The 22915-nt window shown below is 45.0% G+C and overlaps 1 protein-coding gene across 1 annotated transcript in view; it reads left to right on the plus strand.

The window, feature by feature from the left end:
* The first annotated feature begins 12824 nt into the window (after positions 1–12824).
* FBXO30 (F-box protein 30) overlaps positions 12825–22915 on the plus strand; it is a 29708-nt gene continuing 19617 nt past the window's right edge. Inside the window, exon 1 of the mRNA XM_075339441.1 lies at positions 12825–14804. Within this exon, the coding sequence (XP_075195556.1) occupies positions 12834–14804 (1971 nt within the window). The 5' untranslated portion in view covers positions 12825–12833. The remainder of the gene's footprint in view (positions 14805–22915) is intronic.

Genomic DNA, 22915 nt, shown 5'->3' on the forward strand with positions numbered 1-22915 from the left:
ATCGGGTAACCAAGCAAAGTACTTCGCTTAGTTACCCGATGTTTACCTTGGTTACCAGCGTCCGCAGCTGTCAAATGCCGGCTCCCAGTCTGTCACGTTCAGTTCCCCTCACTCCCGATCACATGACTCCAATGCCCGCCCATAAACTTCAAGTGACAGGATCCGGCAAAATAACACATGCGTTTTTCTTTGTAAAAACAGGATCCGCTTTTACAGCAAAAAAAGTTCATGATGCATGTTAAAAAAACGTAGTGTGAAAGCCGCCTTAGGCTGGTTTCACAACAGCATTTTTTTTTTTTTTTTTATTTAAAAAAAACGCAAACTGCATGTGACTGGATCCTGTTGATTCGGTGTTAAACGCATGCAACCGCAAGTGTTGTTTTACAGGATCCTTTTGCTTGCAGTTTTTGTGCGGGCATTCAATTCATGTGATCGGGAGTCAGTGGAACTCGACCTGACAGCCTGCAAATGAGGGGGGGAAGAGAAGAGACGGGTGGTTTCTGAGCATGCTCACTAAAGTAAACTGGATCCTTTCTATCAGCGTACCACCGTTCACGTGCGGTTGCGTGCAGTATACTGATGATCCAGTGACATGCAGTATTTGGACGCAGGTAAACGCTCCGGTCACATGCGTGTCGTGTTTTTTTTATTTTTTGTTTATTTTTTTTAATGTCCTTCAAAAAAAACGCTGATGTGATGCTGAACGCAGCCTTACAAAGGAGGCAAGAATGGGAAGGGCTGTCCTGCTCTCTGACAGGTCTCTACCTGTATACAAATGCACAGGGACCTCTGTCTAACTCAGTGTTTCCCAAACCCCAACAGATCACATCTTCGATTTCCTTAATATTGCACAGGTGAGAACCTGAGGAAATATCTGATCCCTTGATGATAATTCCCTCACCTGGCCAATAGTAAGGAAGTCCTGAAGACCTGTTCTGTTGGGGGCTGTGAGGACTGGAGGTTGGGAAACGCTGGTATGGCTGAGTTTAGTGGGAACCAGTAGAGCTGACTTTTCTCATTTCTCTTCCACTTAAAAATCCCATAAATTTGTAGTGCTTCTGTATATAGTCCGACATTGTAAGTCCCCGCTCAATGAGACCTGTCACTGCCTGACTGTCTTGTCCTTATACAAAGCTATAACTCCATAGCCCTAATCTAGGTTTGTCTTGTAGGATTTTTTTCGTTCTGGCCTTGTTTACCACCGTCTGTAATGCTTCTGGTCCGCTGCCCAGAATTGAATGTGCAGGAAATCTTCGTGCTTTCCTTTTAAGGCCTGACAGAAGACGGTGTTAATTTAGTATATTCTGTGCATGTAACTAGTACATGGCGGACAGTCATTTCTATCTTGTTTATGTGGTGGGATGATTGTTAAAGGGGTTTTCTACTTTTAAAATAGTGAACTTCCGGTGATGCCAGAAAGTACTTCCCTCTTTCCCCTTCTCCCCCGCCGCTGACACTGTCTATGTTTTGGCCGGATGGTAACATCGCGTCAATAACATTAACATTCAGCCAATCTCTAAGCTCCGTGGCTCATGCTGTCTACATTGGCAGAACTGTTTGAGCTTGGCGATTGGCTGCAGTGGTGAGGTGAGCTGTTGGCCTAACCTCACCGCGCCAGCCAAAATGCAGAGATCAAAGCAGCTCTGATAAGAAATCCGCAACATTCACTAAAATCAATGAATTTTTAATTAAAATCAATAAAATATCCACGATAGTCAATCTGCAGGACGACAGCAAATCTCAATCCCCCAGAGGTGTAGAACACTTCAAATTGTTTGCGCATATTGATAATCCAAATATCAGCCATGTGCCTTTTTTTTTTTTTTTTTTTTTTTTTTTAATATATATAACATACTGAATGAATAGTTCCAAATAAGAACTATATAGACTTGCAACCAATAGCCTCAATGTTCCTCCAACCTTCATATAGAGTTCCCGTATCCAGCATATGATGATCGTGGTATTTGTATAATGCCAAGCAGGCTACCTAACAAGGAGTATTCAGTGCAGAGCCACCTGGTGGTAGCCGCTGTCTCTCATAGGACAAAATGGATTATCCAGTTGTTGTCCTGTGAAAATGAGTTATCGGCTATCCACAAAATAGGTGATAACTTTTTTTGATCGGTTTCAAACAACTGGGCCTTTTATCCCCATTACTAAATGGAAAGGATGCCCGACCGCTGCTACAGTCATTTTCTGGACATGCTGCTAAAACTGCCCCTTCAGGAATGATTGAGGCAGCGTTCGAACATGCGCACTGCCGCTACTTTCTAACTGGCAGAAAAGGGAACTTTTATCCCAATTGGTGCGTTTCTCCGTGATCAACATGTTGTTGCCTATTCTGTGAACCACTCTATTCACATCCAAAGACGTACTAATAGGGAATTTAGATTGTGAGCCCCAATGGGGACAGTGTTATTGATGTATGTAAAGCGCTGTGGAAGTAATGGCGCTATAGAAGTGAATAAATGTTTTTATTCTTATATAGAATATACAATTATTTTTCATGTATGTACAAAAGTTACTCAGCTTCTTATGATCTATTCTGATCATATCAGAGTAGAATTCTTAAGGAAGGGAAAGCTGGATCATACCATTGACCGCTAATCTCCTCCTTCTCCCTGCTCAGTGACAACTGCACATGGCCCGGGGCGCGCCTGCGGCCCTCATGCCCGGGGGCGCGCCTGCGGCCCTCATGCCCGGGGGCGCGCCTGCGGCCCTCATGCCCGGGGCCTATGGTGATCTCTACTGTAAAACAAATCTCGGGCACTGCTGTTGCAGGAATGCATGGGATAAGGCTGCCTCTACAAGTATGTAATTAGAGAATAAAAAGTAGAACTTGAAAAAAGAATACATTTTATGATTGTTATAATTCAGTAAACATCTAAAAATAGTTGCCCAACCCTCATTGTTTAGATAATCTGTATTTTGCTAAATGCATACAGGTTTGCTACATATTTAGCCTCTCTTCATTGTTGCTGCACGCTAGATCCAAAATGAAATCTGAGATTAATGATTGTGTGTCCTCAAATACACTCTTGAGGTCTTGTCCTGACAACTCTCAAGAAGCCCAATACATGAAGCCAAAAGTGTTCTCGAGTAGCACAGCCTCCTCAGCTGTGTGCTGAGGGTGCACTGCTCTGAGGGCTGAGATATTCAGTCCATGTGCACACTGCGCGGATGGAATCTGATTGGTAATGTCTTTATCAGACCCTGTATGTAAGGTGATATTCTCCTCCCCTGAAGCTTTGCCTCTGTATCTACCCAGCCTGATGGAGCATGCCTCTCAACCACTACCTCCATGTGAAATTGGAGACAGGCAAAAATACAGTATTAGGCCTCTATGGCAGCCCTGTGCAAACCTGCACTTTAAACTCCTTACGGGTCAGACTTTTTTTTTTTTTTTTTCTCCGGGAAGTCACTCATTAGCAATTGTGAGACTGGTTAAGGCTATGTGCGCACGTAGCGTTTGTCCCTGCAGACATTTCTGCACCGATTTGAACAGCACACGTGCGCTTCAAATCGCTGCAGAAAGAGTCCGTAATGGAAAAAAAAAAGCCGATTTCATGCGCTCGGAGTGCAGCCCCTCCCATAGACAGAGCGGGGGCTGCATGCAGAGTGCAAGAAAGAAGTGACATGTCACTTCTTAGAACGCGCGCTTCGGGCAGCGGCCGAAGCGCTGTGCTCTAATACGCCACGTGCGCACGTCTCCTGCATAATCTTCATAGATTATGCTGGGGACGCATGACGCATGCAGTTACGCTGCCGTGCAGATCGCAGCGTAACTGCATACAAATACGCAACATGCGCACATAGCTTAACGCTGCTGACATCGGCTTTGTAGCAAGGAAAGATTCTTTCCAAGACATTAAGGCTATGTGCGCACTAGAAAAGTGATTTTTCTCAAACTTTCTTGAGAAACTTCTGGGAGTTAAAGATTACTGCACCTGCGGTAAAAAACGCACCAAACCCACGGGAAAAAACGCATGCGTTTTGCCACGGTTTTTCCGCAGGTTGGTCCCTGCGTTTTTTTTTATGCTGAACTGCAATAAATATAGACAGATAATGGATAGAGGGATAGATGAATAGATCGATGAGAAAGACGTATATAATGTCCCACCCACCTGCATTTTCTAAGCTGGCACCCTTTAGTGACTTTCATATGGCACTAAAGGGTGCCTAGCCTTGTATTTTTACCCAAAAAAATAAATAATTAAAAAAAAAGACGTGAGGTCTCCCCATCTTTTGTAGCCAGCTAGGGTAAAGCAGACGGCTGCAGACCACAGCTGGCAGCTTCACCTTGGCTGGTAATCCAAAACAGAGGGCACTCCACGCTGTTATTTTATATTAATTTAAAACAAAAAACGTGGGGGCCCCCCCCCCCCAAATTGGATCACCAGCCAAGTTAAAGCAGACAGCTGGGGTCTGATATTCTCAGACTAGGGAGGTCCACTGTTATTGGACACTCACCAGCCTAAAAATAGCAGGCTGCAGCCGCCCCAGAAGTGGCGCATCCATTAGACGTGCCAATCCTGGCACTTCGCCCCAACTCATCCTGGTGCGGTGGAAAACGGGGTAATATATGGGGTTGATGCCAGATGTGTAATGTCACCTGGCATCAAGCCCTGGGGTTAGTGATGTCACGGTGTCTATCAGATACCAGACATCACCAACGCAGTCAGTAAGAAATAAAAAATAGACAACAAAAAGTTTTATTTGAAAAAACACTCCCCACATTCCCTCTTTCACCAATTTATTGACAAAAACAATCAAATCCTGGTCCGGCGTAATCCAATAAGGGGGTCCCACGATGATCCATACCATAGTAACTGTCCCAGTCAATGAAGAACAGAATGTTCCCCATTGGCTGGGAGAGCAATGCAGTGACTTGAGCTAACATCAATGGGTCAGCCCAGGTCACTGCAGGGGATGACGAGCGCTGCTGTCAGGAGGATAGATGAGATCATTACCTGCTGTGATGTCCTGCCATCAGAGCTGTCACTGCCTTCTATGCCCGCCGCGTTCTCAGCATTATCGCGAGAGCCCGTGACGTCACCGCTAGTGACAGTCTCGGGCCGCGGGCATAGACGGCAGTGACAGCGGTGACGTCAGGAGGCAGGAAATCGTCACTGCAGGTAATGATCTCATCTCCTGACAGCAGCGCTCGTCATCCGCGCGGCTGCACGCACTGCTGTGTCAGTGTCTGCCTGCGCTGCAGTGTGACAAGCTGCTGACACTGCAGGTAGAGACTGACACACTGCAGGGCAGGCAGCCGCGGGGCCGGAGCGGGACACAGACTGCACGGGCACCTGGAGGTCACACGGAAGTGCTTCTGTGCGGCGTCCAGGGAGTGTGACGTGTGTGTTTACTCTTCTCCACTTTCTCTTCTGTCATAATGACATCACTTCCTGCAAAACCGCAGGCAGCGATGAGCATTACCGCAGGTAAATCGCGGCTATACCGGGGGTATACCGCACATCATTTGCTACCTGCGGTATACCCCTGGAATTTCACGATTACATTACAGTGAATGGAGTGAAATACCGGGGGTATACCGCAGGTACCTGCGGAAAAGAAGTGACATGCACATTTTTCTCAAGAAAATCTTCAGAAAGAATTTTCTTGAGAAAAAAAACGAAGTGTGCGCACAGCTTTTTTTTCCCATAGGTTTTGCTGGGAAATGTCTGCAGAAAGATCACAAGCATTTCTCAAGAAATTTCCGCAGCAAAACTGCGGGTAAAAACGCCTAGTGCGCACAGGGCCTAAAGGGGTTTTCCCACGAACTAAGTTCAATTTAATCAATAGATCTTGGAATAATAATAAGTTCCATAAATGGATGTGATTTTAAAAAAAATGTTATATATGTGCTGCTATGTGCTGTGTAAAGGGACATGGTCTGATTGTCTCCTGGGCCGGGGAGGACACGAGAATATATAGACATTACTGCACAGGATAACAACAGTTGTGTGTTTTTTTTTTTTTTGTTTTTTGTTTTTTTTTTTTGTCCCAAAACCTTTCTCTCCCTGTGGTATGAGGAGACCACGTGTACCTGTACGGTCAGACACGGCCATTACACCGTACATAGCAGGGGCACATATATAAGATTATATATATATATATATATATATATATATATATATATATATATATATATATATATATATATATATATATATATATATATATATATATATATATATATATATATATATATATATATATATATATATATATTGTCAAACTTATTATTCCAAGATGTATTTATTAATTGAAATAGATCCTTAAATTGTTCATGGGACAACTTCTTTATGTTCCTTCTCTATTAGTAGGAATTGTAATGTAAAAAAAAATCCATTGTTGCGGATTTGAAAAAAGTGTTTTATCCTTAACAATGGAGTTAACCACTGTTGTATTTCTTAAAGGGAACAAAGGGAAAAAAAGCACGAGCAGTTCTGGGTGCATATTGCTAATAGTTTAATATAGAAGACACTCCAGCTTACCATATAGTTCTGTGCAACAGGGCTAGGCGTGCTCGTGATCCTTCAGGAGGCCAGGCTGTAGTTAATCATGATTTATGATTAAGGACTACTTTTAAATTCACAGTCCGAAGCGTGTAAGGTGTTTCATGCACTTTGCCCCATCCCTCTGCTAATCTATACGTCTCTTGTATATTTTTATACTTATTTTTCAATAAAGTGGAATCTTTTTAAACCATGGATTTTGATGCTGGATCCAACCTTTCTTCAATCATGCATATTGCTAATCCCTGCCTAACCGTCCCTGTATCTAGCAGCATAGATAGAGATCTTTTAGAAGTATTTCTAAAAAATCTTATGCTAATGAGTGAGGGGACTAGTCCCCTGGGTGTTAGTTCCCTGGCCAGTTGCCCCCATTAGCATGTTAGTATGCCCCTGTGAATGTGCTATCATGCTAATGAATATGCAGCATCAAATGATGAGCTCACACACTTCTCCACCGCAATCGCCTCTCGACGCTGGATTTTGGCTCCGTGCACATGACCCCGGAGTTTGGGTCATGTACACTATGAAGCCGGGTGTACGCTACCAAAACTCCGGGGTCATGTGCACTGAGCCGAAATCCAGCGGTGGAGAGGTGAGTGGGCTAATTCTGTGACGCTGCGTATTCATTAGCATGATCGCACACCCACAGGGGCCGACAGGGGTGTACTAACATGCTAATGAGGGGCGACTAACGCCCAGGGGAAAAGATCTTTAGAAATACTTTTTCTAAAGATGTCTTTATCTATGCTAGAGTATACAGGGACAGTTAGGCAGGGATTAGCAATATAAACCCAGAACTGCTCGTGGTTCTGGGTGCATATTGGACCTGACGGGTTCCCTTAGCTGCTGTCCAAAAAGGGCCTGTTCTCCCTCTCGTCATGTTCCTAATGTGTCCAATTAAAATTGTTCTATATAATCCATTAGGGAAAAGTTCTTGCATGGAGTCACCATTCTTCTAGCGGCTACTCCACAGACCCAGACTAAGAGAGACCTACGTAGTCCTTTTTTTTTTTTTTTTTTTAGTGCGCAGTATAGGAAAAAAAAACTATAGTTTCCGCCCTATGCCCGCCCCCCCCCATTGCTGCTTTTTTAAGAACCATGTGAGTTTTTATTGAATCCTGGTAATATGGACCGGTCACCAAATTTTCAAGTTTAACTTTCCACATTAGTGACTGCAGAGTATGATAAAATGTGAATTTTGTTAATTTCGATTCTCCGTTGCGGAGAGGTAAAGAAAGTATTTGCCACCTAATGAGTTAACACCCACTTGTACTTTAAACAAGCTCAGATAGCGACTCCTACAGGGAGCAATACAGCCCCCAGGGTAAACACCCACAGGGACTTAAACAGTTATTGCCATCGTTATTTCAAAACTATCTGGATGTCAGAATGGGCAGACACTTGGAAAATAAGATTTAATGTTGATAAATGTAAAGTAATGCACCTAAAATGAAGTAATCCTATAGCTGCATATACATTAACTGGAAGTAAACTCGGGACTACAGAACAGGAGAAGGACTTGGGTATTCTCATTACAAATAAGCTGAGCAGCAGCACTCAATGTCAGGCAGCAGCTGCTAAAGCAAACAAGATTCTAGGGTGTATAAATAGAGATTAGATCCCGTGATCCCAACGTATTGTTACCACTCTATAAATCACTTGTAAGGCCACATCTGGAATATGGGATCCAGTTTTGGGCTCCACATTTTCAAAAGGACATTCAGAAGTTAGTTTCAAGGTGGTTAACTAGATTATTGTAAGGAATGGAAGGCCTCACATATGATGAGAGGTTGGAAAAGTGGATCTGTTTAGCTTAGAAAAAAAAGACGTCTCAGAGGAGATCTCATTTATACGTATAAATACATGTGTGGTCAATATAAAGGACTGGCACATGACTTATTCCTTCCAAAGACAATACTAAAGACCAGGGGGCAGTCACTGCGAGTGGAAGAAAAGCAATTCCAACAGCTAAATAGGAAAGGGTTCTTTACAGTTAGAGCAGTCAGACTGTGGAATGCCCTACCACAAGAGGTAGTAATGGCAGATACTAGAGCAGCTTATAAAAAAGGCCTGGATGATTTCCTCGGTACACACAACATTCTGTTATACATTTGTCATTAAATAATTTTATATTTGGAGGAAGGTTGAACTAGGCGGAACTAGGACTTTTTTAATCTATGTAACTATGTAATCTCAGAGATCCTATCCCAATATGTAGTAGGTGTAATATTATTACCTCAAATTAGAAATGTAGTATAGTTCTCTTAACTGTATCTTGCCTCATATGCAGGGCATTGCAGCTTAGGCTGCTTTCACACATCCGGTTTTTGCAGAGCGGTTCAATCCGGCTCAAAAACCTATGCAACGGATGCGGCGAAAAAAACGGATCCGTTGCATACGTTTTTCCATGTGGCACGTCTGTTTTTTGACGGATGCGGCTTGATACTGAGCATGCGCAGTGCAAAAAAACGCATCCGGCGTCCTTAGGCTTGCATTGTAAATCGTGCCGGATCTGGCACGATGTTGTTTTTTTTTTTTTTTTTTCGCCACACAAAAAAACGTGCCAGGCAACGTTCCGGCCGCTGCATGGGCTAAATATGCCGCATCCGGCAAAAACCGGACGCAACGCAAGGCCATGGGGCACAATACGGCGCTAATGCAAGTCAATGCAGGAAAAAAACAACTGGCGGCAAAAATAGACTGTTACGTTTTTTCTGCAAAGCGCCGTATTGTGCCGCTCAGCAAAAAACGGATGTGTGAAAGCAGCCTTATCTACCCATGATTATGACCAGTCACATAATGACTGTTAGTGATACAAATGCAAAGGGGCAACGGCAGAGCCGAACACCCTAACCACAGTCCCAGCCTGATGCGCAAAAGCTATTGCACCAAAACCTCTAGGGCTATGTTCACACTCTTGGTGCATTTTTGAGGTCCCAAAGATGCACCTAAATGCCTGCATTCTTTCTCTGCAAAGTCTATGTGATTTCTATTTTGCTGTCTGCACAGTGCATCTTTGACTGCGTTTTTGACGATGCGGCATGTCAATTCGTTTTGCGTTTTTGCCAGCATTTTTGAGCCCTCCAGTCAATAGATTTTAACTTAAACGCATTGGGCAAAAAGTGGTTAAAACGCGTCAAATGCATGCATCTTTTTAATGCGTTTTTGCCGCAGGCGTGTTGTTGGGGCCAAAAATGCTGCATCTTTGTGGTTAAGAAGAGATGCAGTGTGTGAACATAGTCTAAGGCTAGTTTCACACTTGCTTTGAACGGCATCCGTAGCATTGCGTTGTGTGATGGATGCACCGGATGCGTTGCATATAGTGGCACAACGGATGCTACAGATCGTACAAAAAAATAACGCAATCAGTTATAGGTTTTTTTTTTTTCCTTGACTGTACACATCTGGGCATGCGCAGTTGTGTAAAGATGGATGCGTTAACGGAATCCACCACCATAGGCGTCCATTATAAAAACAACGGACGCCAACTGATTCCTGCAGGTTGCGATTTTTTTTTTTTTTTTTTGACACTCCGTCAAGCGCAGAAAAACGCTACATGCAGCGTTCCCTGCGCCGGACGGTCAGCGACAAAACAACTGATGCGGGGAGGATGCAACGCAAGACCATCCGTTGCTATCCGTAGCTAATAGAAGTCTATGAGGAATAAAACGGTTTCCTGCAACGATTACCGTAATTCCTCAAGACGGCGGATAGCAACAGAAGCAGTCCAACGTAAGGCTCTGTGCGCACTAGTGCGTTTTACCCGCGGATTTGCCGCGGAAATTTCTTGAGAAATGTCTGCAATCTTTGTGCAGACATTTCCCAGCAAATTCTATGAGGAAAAAAAAAATAGCTGTGCGCACTGTGCGGATTTTTCTCAAGAAATTTCCTTGAGAAGAATTTCTCGAGAAACTTTCTTGAGAAAATGAGCATGTCAATTCTTTTCCGCAGGTACCCTGCGGATTTTGGCAGTACAGCCTGCAAAATCCGCAGGGAACCACCCGCGGGAAAATCGCTGCTAATCCGCGGCAAATCCGCATGCGGATTTGGTGCGGATTTTTTCCGGAGGTCCGGAAATCTTTCACTCCCAGAAGTTTCTCAAGAAATTTTCTTGAGAAACTTCACATTTCTAGTGCGCACAAAGCCTAAGTGTGAAAGCAGCCTTTAACTTAAGGTGACTGCAGCAAGGACTAGGCTATGGATTCTTTCACTACAGGTATCCATTACATCAGCATAACAGCGCCCTTAGGCTATGTGCGCACGTTGCGTAAAAACATGCAGTTACGCTGCGCTTTGTAGCGCAGCGTAACTGCATGCGTCCTGCGGCCCCTGCACAGTCTATGGAGATTGTGCAGGGGCCGTGCGCACGTGGCGTCTAAGAGCGCAGCGCTTCGGCTACTGCCGAAGCGCTGCGCAAAAAGAAGTGACATGTCACTTCTTTCCTGCGCTTTGCCGTCAGCTCCTGCTCTGTCTATGGCAGGAGCTGCAGGCAGAGCGCATGGAATCGGCGCTCACTACGGACATTTCTGCAGCGATCTAAAGCGCACATGTGCTCTTCAGATCGCTGCAGAAATTTCTGCAGGGCTTGTACGCAACGTGCGCACATAGCCTTATGGTCATACCTGTACTTTAATAGGGTAAATCATGATGACAGGTTCTGTAAGGTCCACATGTGACATGTGTAAATACAATATTGCAGCACTAGCTCAATATGAGGCAATCTCTGGCCCTTCTCTTATCATCTGCCTCCTGTGTGCACTCATCATGATATAAACAGCGGCACAGGTTTCTCGTCATGAGGTTGTCGGGCACATGTCCTCTGAAACGTTCAGAGCAGGAAATCCCCTTTAGCCGTCTGCTCAGCTGCCCTTTCATAAAATGTGATTCTTTTCGTGGAAACAGTGGACATCTCTGTGGAAATGTTATTTATAGTTTTCGCTATAACCATACTGTTCTGGATCATCTTTCTTAGGAAACATCTCTGTTACAAAGAGGTCTATAATGTGTAAAGTAAGGAGCAAACAAGTGACTGGCTAATAAGTGCATGTGACTTGTGTATCTGCAATGTTCACCTAAAGTTCAGCATGGCCTTCTACTAAATCTATACTTTTCTTTTACCAGACTTCTAACTGATGGAAACTATGGGGAGGTGTCCAGCATACACTTAAAGGGAACCTGTCAGGTCCAATATGCACCGAGCAGTTCTGTGCATATTGCTAATTCCTGCCTAACCGTCCCTGTATACACTAGCATAGATAAAGGGATCTTTAGAAAAGTTATTTCTAAAGATCTTTTACCATATGCTAATGAACGAGGGGACTAGTCCCCTGGGCGTTAGTTCCCCTTGCCAGTCTCCACCATCAGCATGTTAGTACGTCCCTGTGGGTGTGCTATCATGCTAATGAATGCACCGTGTCAGAGGATGATCTCACCTCTCCTCCGCCATCGCATCAGACATTGGATTTTGGCTCAGGGCGTATGAATCCGGAGTTTGTCATGCGCACTACTTCAGTTTGAAGCCAGGATGTGTACACAGGGCTTCATAGTGCGCATTACTGAAACTCCAGGATCATGCGCACTGAGCCGAAATCCCCCGTCAGACGCGATGGCGGCGGAGAGGTCAGTAAGATCATCCCGTGATGCTGTATATTCATTTGCATGTTAGCTCAACCACAGGAGCGTACTAACATGCTAATGGAGAAGACTTGCAAGGGGAACTAACACCCAGGGGACTAGTCCCCTCGCTCATTAATTCTTAAGATCTTTTATGGTATGTTACTTTTTCTAAAGATCTTTTTATTCATGCCAGTGTATACATTGACAGTTAGGCAGGGATTAGCAATATGCACCCAGAACTGCTCGTGGTACTGGGTGCATATTACACCTGACAGGTTCCCTTTAAGGATAGTAATGCTAATACTTAAATTAGTCACATTAAAACAAAAAAATTCCGCTAGATTGGGCACACAGTGTCTGTGCCTTTCGGACCCAATGAATGTACTCAGCCTGTGATTCAATGGAGGTATAATATAAGCTATGTGGTAATATAAATGTATGAATGCTAAGTCCGACCACACGGACCCCACCAATATCTGGAATAGAGGTCCTGGGTGTGAATGAGGCGGTGGTTGAGCACACGTGCTGCTTCTCTTTGAGGGTTATGGGGCTTTTCTCGACTGACTTTGTCTATTAAACTCTACTCTGACACAATTCTATGCAGTAGTAATTTGTAATTGGAAATAAGTTTGTGTTTTGCATATAAAAAAAAAAATAATTGAATTTCTTTCTTTTATTTTCAGACCTGGCCTCATCATGGATGAAGAACATCATCAGCATTCACATTGTGCTTGTTGTGTCAGTCGACGATGCATGATAAGACCAGAGACTGGAATCTCCTGTGATCTGATCGGCTGTCCACATGTCTGCGGCGCAGTCTTTCATTCATGCAAAGCTGATGAACATCGAATGTTGTGCCCCCTAGAAAGAGTACCTTGCCTGAACAGCGGATTTGGATGTCCCTTTTTCATGACCAGAAATAAACTAGCTGATCACTTGCAAATCTGCCCTGCCAGTGTAGTTTGCTGTACTATGGAATGGAATAGGTGGCCAGTGAGCTACGCGGACAGAAAATCCTATGAAAATTTGAGCAGAGATGTTGATGAAGTAGAACAGCTAGATATGGCTCTAGCATTGCAAGATCAAAGAATGCTTTTGGAGTCTCTCAAAGTGGCCACCATGATGTCCAAAACCACTGAAAAGCTTGAATCTCCTGAACAAATGGAGGAGGAGGACAAGGTGATCACGAATGGTATATCTGGTGATGAGGATTCCTACAGTGCACTTTATCAAGCAACCATTGAGACCACTAAAAGTTTAGCTGCTGCTCTAGATATCTTAAATAATGCCACCAGAGACATTACAATACTTAACGGAAGGCTAAGAGACGCCAGTTGTGCGATGAACAAAAATTTCCAGCTCACAGAGCACAATAATCTACATGATACTCTGAAAGATCAGGAATTTGAGGATGAAGAAAGCATTGGGGCTGCTGGTGGAATGGCTTGCAGTTCTTTGAAGCAAAAGTTAAAGAACGGTTCTAGTGATTTCTATCCAGGAACCAATGGTAGCTATGTGGTGGAAAGTGACAATGGGAACGAGAGCCAAGCATCTGTTTTGTGCAATGGTTTTCATGACAGTACACTTGCTTCTCAGGGAAAAGAAAATATGTTTGCTATGGGACCTAATGAAAATGGTGCCGACATCACCTTAGAGGGTGTCGACAAACTCGTCGGCCAATCTAGTTCCTTGCCTTCTCTTGAACCAAACTCGTCTCCTCCATATATAAATGGTTCTGATGAGCAAATAACAGATAAAAAGGATGAGCAAGGATTACGAAATGTTGCAGTCTTCGGAAGACGTCCTTTCCTGGTTGATACTTATTGGTTTAAAGCTAGAACTGAGAATAAAGCAGTAGACACTTCGGACTTGGAAGTTCAAGAAGACCCAATGGGACTCAATGGTATCGACTTAATTACAGCGGCTTTGCTATTTTGTTTGGGGGACTCACCTGGCGGTAGAGGGATTTCAGATAGTCGAAATGTAGATGGTTATCATGTTGACTTTGGCACGCAAACGTTTTCATTTCCATCTGCTATATTGGCTACAAATACCATGGTCGGGGAGATAGCATCAGCTTCTGCTTGTGATCATGCTAATCCACAGCTCTCCAATCCCAGTCCTTTTCAGACTCTTGGTCTGGATCTAGTTCTTGAATGTGTTGCGCGCTACCAAACAAAACAGAGGTCTATGTTTACATTTGTATGTGGCCAATTGTTCAGAAGAGACGAGTTTTCTTCTCACTTTAAGAATGTTCATGGTGATATTCACGCAGGTCTGAATGGTTGGATGGAACAGCGATGTCCATTAGCGTATTATGGATGTACTTATTCCCAACGTAGGTTCTGTCCTTCAACCCAAGGATCAAAAATTATTCACGATAGACACTTGAAATCATTTGGGGTTCAACCTCATTTACCTAGTGACCTTGAATCTACAAAGAACTCCTCATCAGGACCACCAGTTGATCATTTTAGTAGTTTGCCTTATGAGGTTTTGCAGCACATTGCAGGATTTCTTGATGGTTTTTCTATGTGCCAACTTTCAAGAGTATCTAGACTGATGAGGGACGTATGTGCCAGTTTACTACAAGCCCGTGGAATGGTGGTTCTGCTGTGGGAAAAGAGACAGTATCCACATGGAAGTTCCTGGCAGATCAAAGAAAAGGTTAGTATATGTCTCCACAAATATCACAAACTCCTCAAATCAATGAAGCAATGCCAGAATTCAACAATCCTGTCATAGCTGTACAGTTCTGTAAACCTTTTGAACATCACAAACAAAAGAGGAATTGGTCATTATTTTTTATAAACCTAGAGAGTTCTTATTTAAAGCAGTAGTCCAGCATTTTTTATTTATTTTTTTTAAGCATTTTTACCACTGGAGTGGGGCTTGAAGTCTAAGTCCGCTGCCTCTAGTCTTAAGGGTGCTTTACACGGTGCGACATTGCTAGCGATCTCGTTAGTGTTATGACACGCCAGACCGCAGATAAGATTTGCCGAGATCGCACATAGGTCATTCTTTGTAGCGCCGGTCACGTGCGATCTCTGCAAATCGTATGAGCGATCTGGCGTGTTACATCACTAACTAGATCTCTAGCGATGTTGCAGCGTGTAAAGCACCCATTAAGCTCGTTTTTCACGGTCTTCTTCTGTTATCGCCACCGCTCCTTTCTGTCTCAACTGATTTGTGACCTGACGGCAGCTACAGTGTTTCAGGGAGCACGTTGCAAGTCACAACTCAATGTAAGTCTATGACAGCCTCTTTCTGATCTCATTCCTGTTGTCATATACTTGCATTGGGACCTTGTGACGTAACTTCTGACTTCCGGCGAAGTTACGGGCACAAGATAACTCCATTGGATCGGAGACTTGTCGAAAAAGATGAAACTGCTGGAGGGTCAGTGTAAGAGGCAGGAGACTTAGAATTCAAGCATCACTCCAGCGGTGAGAAAAAATCAAATAATGGACTGGTGCATTAAAGGGAATCTGTCAGCAGCATTTCACACCCAAAACTATTTTATTTGCATGTATCTTGTTTAAAGGCATTAGCTTTATGTGGCTCAGTTTCCGAGAAATCAGCATTTGAATAGACAAGGACTACAGTTGATCTGAAACCTCTGTCACTCCAGCTCTGTTTCCTGCCTTGCTACCTTCTCCAGCGTGACTGACTGCTCCTTTGCCTGAAGTCACACAATATAGAGGCTGTCAGTCCATCAGGAGGAGGTGGCGCTGGGTGGAGAATAGAAATAATGACAGGCTTCACATCTGCACATTAGTTATTACTCAAACATATTTGTATATCAATTAAAACACTGATTTCTCAGTAATAGGGCAATGGACTGACCATATAAAAATTTTGCAGGACTTTGATCGAGCTACTTGCCCAATAAATAGTGGTGGGGGTGGCGGTGACACCCTGCTGACCGGTTCCCTTTAATTCCTCATTATGACAGTGCTCTGTTTTTCAGACTAGTGATACAAGCAATCTTTTTGTCAAAGTTGTAGAATGCTGACCTCTATCTGTAAGATCTGTCTTGTAAGGTCAGTGTTAACTTTTGATAGGTGACAGGTGATTTGCATAGTAGAAGAGGTTAATGTCCCCATACTTTGTGGTGTGGGTAAGGCTGCTTTCACACATCCGGTTTGTGCTGAGCGGCACAATCCGGCTCAAAAACCTATGCAACGGATGCGGTGAAAAAAACGGATCCGTTGCATAAGTGTTATTCCTTGCGGCCCGTCCGTTTTTTGACGGATTCGGCTTGATACTGAGCATGCGCAGTTCAAAAAACCCGCATCCGGCGGCCGGATGCAGTTTTTGCCGCAGGACGCAGCATCCGGCGTCCATAGGCTTGCATTGTAAATCGCGCCGGATCCAGCGCGATGCGGTTTTTTCGCCTCACAAAAAAACGTGCCAGGCAACGTTCCATCCAGCCGCCGCATGGGCTAAATATGCCGCATCCGGCAAAAAACGGACGCAAGCCATGCGGCACAATACGGCGCTAATGCAAGTCTATGCGGGAAAAACCGCAACCGGCGTAAAAAAAGTTGCGTTTTTTTTCTGCAGAGCGCCGTATTGTGCCGCACTGCAAAAACTGGATGTGTGAAAGCAGCCTTAATGCTTGGTTCCCAGTGCTTCTAATTCAGTCTCCTTTAAATCTATCCAATGAACTGTGCACACACAACATGAGAACTGGTAGATGGGTGAGTACCCCTCGAAATCAGGGGTGGGGAACTTTTTTTTTTTTTTTTCTCCCCCTCTCCAACTCTCTCCTATCTCTCTCCTGTGAGGGGCCAGCTGGATATTTAAATCCTCACCATTGGGGGCCATACAAAATTAGAAACTTGAATTGTCTTGCTATATTTAGTCAAACCTTTAACTCCCCACCTAATCTGGTGCCTGGATCTGTCTTCGGTGAGACGTGTGATGTTAGGTGGTACTACTGTACCTAGCTGGATTTCACTGGCCAGCGTCGGGACTTAATAATTCGTTGCGAGTGCTGGGAGAAATGAATGGCTTTGTGGCTGGCAAAACCTGGGCTGGCTGCAGGAAGAAATAACATCCACGGGGCAGGGATTCCTCACCTCTGCCCTAGAGACTTGGCATAGGATGCGCGCAAATAAGCAATAGCCCCTCAACTATTGCCAAGTGTTCAAGGGTTGCAAAAGGGGGGCTTATATCTGCTATACTAAAGGTCTAGGAAAAATGGATTGGTTAATTCCTTGTGTATAATGGGTACGTGCCCACGATGAGGACCCGCTGTGTCCTGGACGCGGTGGGCCCTGACCTGTGGTGTGCTGTCTCCTCGGCAGGAGACTGCAGCTGCTCCTGCCCACGATCAGGGTTCGGGGCGCTGCGGTCTCTTGCTGTGTTCTCCCTTAGGTGACTCCACAGCAAAGAATTGATGTGCTTGTGGCTCAGAACGCCGCACCGCAGGTCAGTTTACACTGCGAGCCATACACGCGCAGTGTAAAAGCCCATCCACTGTGCTTGTACTGTACAATGCAGAGTTTTGGACACAGCTGAAGCACACTGCATCCAATACACTGAATCCTGATCGTGGGCACGAAGTACCGTAAGGATTTGTTTACACAGATTTTCCATATAAATTTGTGGGAGGGAACTCTTCAGCGTATCACAATACTAAAGTGGATGAACTCTGCCATTGATCAGTATTGCAAGCTAGCAAACTTTGCTCCTTCTGCCATCTCCCCCTGAAAGAATTCACGCTTTACAAAAGATTTTTTTTTTTTTTTTAAGTAGTTTTTCTTGGGACAAGATTGACTGTTATCTGAGGAATCAGATTATTGCAGGCTTAAAGGTGGTATCACACACAGCGACAACGACGTCGCTGCTACGTCACCATTTTCTGTGATGTAGCAGTGACGTCCCGTCGCTGTCGCTGTGTGTGACATCCAGCAACGACCTGGCCCCTGCTGTGAGGTCGCCGCTCGTTGCTGAATGTCCAGCTTCATTTTTTTGGTCGTCGCTCTCCCGCTGTGACGCACACATCGCTGTATGTGACAGCGAGAGCGCGACGAAATGAAGGGAGCAGGAGCTGGCAGCTGCGGTAAGCTGTAACCACTGTAAACATCGGGTAACCAAGGGAAGACCTTTCCCTGGTTACCCGATATTTACCTTCATTACCAGCGTTCGCCGCTCTCACGCTGCCAGTGCTGGCTCCCTGCTCTCTGCACATGTAGCTGCAGTACACATCGGGTAATTAACCCGATGTGTACTGTAGCTAGGAGTGCAGGGAGCCAGCGCTAAGCAGTGTGCGCGGCTCCCTGCTCTCTGCACATGTAGCGACGTTATGATCGCTGCTTCGGCTGCTGTGTTTGACAGCTAAGCAGCGATCATAACAGCAACTTACAAGGTCGCTGCTACGTCACAGAAAATGGTGACGTAACAGCGACGTCGCTGTCGCTATGTGTGAACCCAGCTTAAGTTTACGGACAGAGTAGGAGGGATGTAAGAGCCAATTACAAAAATACAATATATAGGCTATAATGGCCTGGAATGACGTTATTCCTCATGTACGCACAACAGCTTTTTCTCAAGTCACCTAATACTTACAGCAATGGCTTTTAGGCCTCATTTACACCGCCGTATTTTTTTTTTTTTTTTTGCATCCATGTCTGTATGCTAACGCCAGGTGTGGAGCTTAGGGAAAACCTATAATTGAAAGATACACCTGTTTTGTATTTTGGAGATGCTCTAGGTTTGGGTATACAAATACCGATGTGTGAATGAGGCCTTAAAGGGTATGTCCGGGACTTTATTTTATTTTTCCCGTTTTTTACATGTTCCTAAGCACTAACAGGTACCTACCTACCTGTTGTGCCCAATGCTGATGCTCTGCGGGTCAGAGGGGTCACAGACTGCTGGCGATTTAGCTACTTCCGCTGACGTCACAGAGCGGTGCCTTCTTTTCCCCTCTGCTCTGTAGATGGGGCAGGACTGCTGAATGACGGCTGGTTTCCCCAGTTTGACAGCAGGGAACCAGATGTCAATCAGCATGACGGCGTCTGTCCCACCCAGTATACAGAGCAGAGCTGAAAAGAAGCCATTGTAACACTGGCAGGAGCGGTCTGTGACCTCTGTGCCAATTGATTGGTGTCGGTAACACCAGGCAGTTAGGTAGCAACTGCCTGCCTGTTAGTCCTTAGGCACTTTATTTCTTGTGTGTATTGAAATACCCCCAAAAAAATGTATTGTGTATAACAAAACATGTGTAACTGCAATAATGGCTGCAGACTTTTCTTCTCAGCCTAAAATCCCTGATCCTCAGTGGCAAATGTACATGATTTTGTGCAAATTTTCTGTTGTGGCTCATATTTATTCAGTTTGTCCGGCCTGCGCTGGCCCCTTGTGTGTTGCGCTGGCCCCTTGTGTGTTGCGCTGGCCCCTTGTGTGTTGCGCTGGCCCCTTGTGTGTCGCGCTGGCCCCTTGTGTGTCGCGCTGGCCCCTTGTGTGGCGATGAAAATAGGTTCCCTTTAAGAATCCATATCATCACTTTTTTTGGCTATAAGCTGCGGCCACCACCACCGGGCTCTTGTATACAGCATTCTAACATGCTGTATATAAGAGCCCAGGCCGCTGTGACTACATAAAAAAACACTTTATAATACTTGCCTAACGGTCGCGCTGCGGTGGAATTGGGTCACGGAGGCATCTCCGTGGTCCGGTGCCTCCTCTTTCGGCCATCTTCGTCCTCCTTCTTCTGAAGCCTGTGTGCATGACGCGTCTACGTCATACACTAGCCGGTCCTGCGCAGGCGCACTATAATACTTTGATCTGCCCTGCTCAGGACCTGATTGCAGCAAGTGTGTATGACGTCGGATGCGTCATGCACCGCAGCTTCAGAAGGAGGATGAAGATGGCCGAAAGAGGCGGCGCCGGACAACAGACGCCTCTGTGACCCAATTCCACCGCAGCGCGACCGTTAGGTGATTATTATAAAGTGTTTTTTATGTAGTCACAGCGGCCTGGGCTCTTATATACAGCATGTTAGAATGCTGCATATAAGAGCCCGGTGGTGGTGGCAGCAGCTTATAGCCAAAAAAAAGTGGTGACAGGTTCCCTTTAAGTAATTGCTGTGGGCAGTGTTCTCTCTCGTTGGGGAAAGTGGCCATCGGTTTCCATTTTCTATAGATAACGGCCTAGTTTATGCAGTAGCTAGGTTATAGACTCCATATTTTTTCTTGCTGATACTTGTGACCTGTACGTGGCCTCTTCTCAGTCAGCATGATAAGGCACATTTCATTATAATCCTATTTGGTTGCTTTCTAAAGTCAGGCAGGAAAGGCTTAGAAGAAAAAATCTTTTACAAATAGCTTCTATAACATCCCCGAGAACCTAACTGGCTTATAGTGAAGCTTATTTTCCTTCGGTTTCTGCCTCCTTCTGCTTTGTGACTTTGCCTGCTGTCCTCAGCATGGCCCTGTGTGCTAGATGATTTGGCTAGCAGATTTGGAATGATGGCCTTTGCCAGTCAGCATGTTACCACCTAACCAAAATTAGCAGTGAACGCAGCTGTTGCTATGCGGACGTCCGGAGCCTGTCGTGGCTGCTGACAGAAATGGCTGATGACAGGCTTTCATGTGCTCTGATGGGAGCCCTATAGTAGGAAGGCAGTTTTGACAACCCACACTAAAAATAATGGATTTAGTGATGTACATTGCTCTCTGTAGTGTTTAGTCTGTGCACGTAAAATGATGGCTGTTTGGTTATTTTGTACATTTTGAAAAGTGTGCTAGTGGGGGAAGAAAATTTTACTTTTTGGAAATCTAGGACAGGCTAATTTGCAGCATTTTGAGTAAGGTACTGTAGTTTTTCGTTTTATAAGACGCACCAGATTATAAGACGCTCCCCCAAATTTAGAGCTAAAAAGAGGTCCGGCAGTAGTGGAGAAGGGGTCACAGGAAACAGGGGCGATGCTTCGGTGGGCGCTGTGCTGGCTGCAGCGCTGTGCTGGCTGTGTGGAGCAGTGTGGTGCGGGCTTCAAAGAAATGGCGCCCGGAGTCAGCGCTTGCGCAGATTGAGCTCTCTGCTCAATGACAAGCCAAGATATTATCTGCGCACGCGCCACCTCTGGGCACCATATTCCTTAAATTCGCTGCTGGGAAAGCAATGGGCCGGAGGCAGCGCGTACACAGATGAGATCTTGAGCTGAGAGCTCCATCCGCGCATGCTCCGACTCCGGGTGCCATTATTTGAAGCAAACACCGTTGACAGAGGACTTGCGCTCCACACAGCCCTCAATGCAGCCAGCACAGCCCCTACCGCAGCCAGCACGGTGCCCATTCTCCATCTCCTGGTAAGCTACATTCACATTCTAAAATGCACACTTCATTTTCCTCACAAATTTATTGGGAGGAAAAGGGCACCTTATAATACGAAAAATACGGTATTTTAGGCTTTTCAGTTTTTGTGAACACTCACTATATAAGTAACGAGCTGTGAATGCAATAGAGGCTGATGGGAGGAAAAAGACAATTGCAATTATTTCTTGACACCTTTTTTTTTTTTTTTTTTTTTTTATTGCAATACCGTATAGACCATGTTACCTTAAGGCCCCGTCACACACAACGAGATTGCTGACTAGATCGTTGCTGAGTCAGTTTCTGTGACGCAGTAATGATCCCGCCAGCGATCTCGTTATGTGTGACACCTACCAGCGATCAGGCCCCTGCTGTGAGATCGCTAGTCGTTGCCGAATGGTCCAGACCATTTTCTTCAAAGGAGATGACCCATCTCTGTGTTTTGACGACTACCAACGTCCTACTAGGGTCCCACCACTGCCGAGATCGTTATACAGGTCGCTGATCGTTACTGCGTCGTTGGTAAGGTCTGACTGTGTGACATCTCACCAGCGACTTACCAGCGATCCTCATGAGGTCGTATCGTTGTCGGGATCGCTGGTAAGTCGTTGTGTGTGACTGGGCCTTTATTCTTCAGGCCAGTACAATATGGCGATGTCAAATTTTTTGTTATATTTAAAAACACTTCTTCCTTCTCCAATAATTTCCATGTACCAAAACCTCAAACATTCTTTTTCTGCACTATACAGACAAGTCCATAAATATTTGGAAAGTGACACAAATTTTTCATTTGAACTATGTATCAGAACACATTCAAGATCAAATTATATAATCAATATGGGCTTCACACACACTCTGCTTTACTTTGCGAGTATTCACATGGAGTAAGGCTGGTTTCACACTACGTCTTTTTAACATCCGTTGAAAACGTTATTTTAGCGGAAGTACGGATCCTGCTTTTACAGCAAATAACGTATGCAAACGCATCTGTTATTTTGCAGGATCCTGCACTGGATGTTTAGGGGCGGGCATTGGAGTCATGTGATCGGGAGTGAGGGGAACTAGACTGGGAGGAGGCTTCTGACAGCTGCAGACGCTGGTAACCAAGGTAAACATCGGCCTTGGATACCCGATATTTATCTTGGTTACGAGTGTCTGCAGCTGCTAGGAGCAGGGCTGCCTGCACGCGTAACCAACGTAAACATCGGGTAACTAAGAGAAGTGGTTACGCGATATTTACCTTGGTTACGAGTGTCCGCAGCTCTCAGGTGGGAGAGAGAGGAAGGGGGAAAGACAGAGAGAGAGAGAGAGGGTGAGGGAGGGAGTAGAGAGATAGACAGATCACGCATGACTGGTTCTGGGCATGCTCAGTACTTTCTGGGCATGCTCAGTACAAAAGCAGGATCCTGTCTATCAGCATGCCAGCGTTCACCTGCGTTTGCATGCTGTTTAGTC

The sequence above is a fragment of the Anomaloglossus baeobatrachus genome, chromosome 3 (genome assembly GCF_048569485.1).
Source record: "Anomaloglossus baeobatrachus isolate aAnoBae1 chromosome 3, aAnoBae1.hap1, whole genome shotgun sequence".
In the NCBI taxonomy this organism is placed as follows: Eukaryota; Metazoa; Chordata; class Amphibia; order Anura; family Aromobatidae; genus Anomaloglossus; species Anomaloglossus baeobatrachus.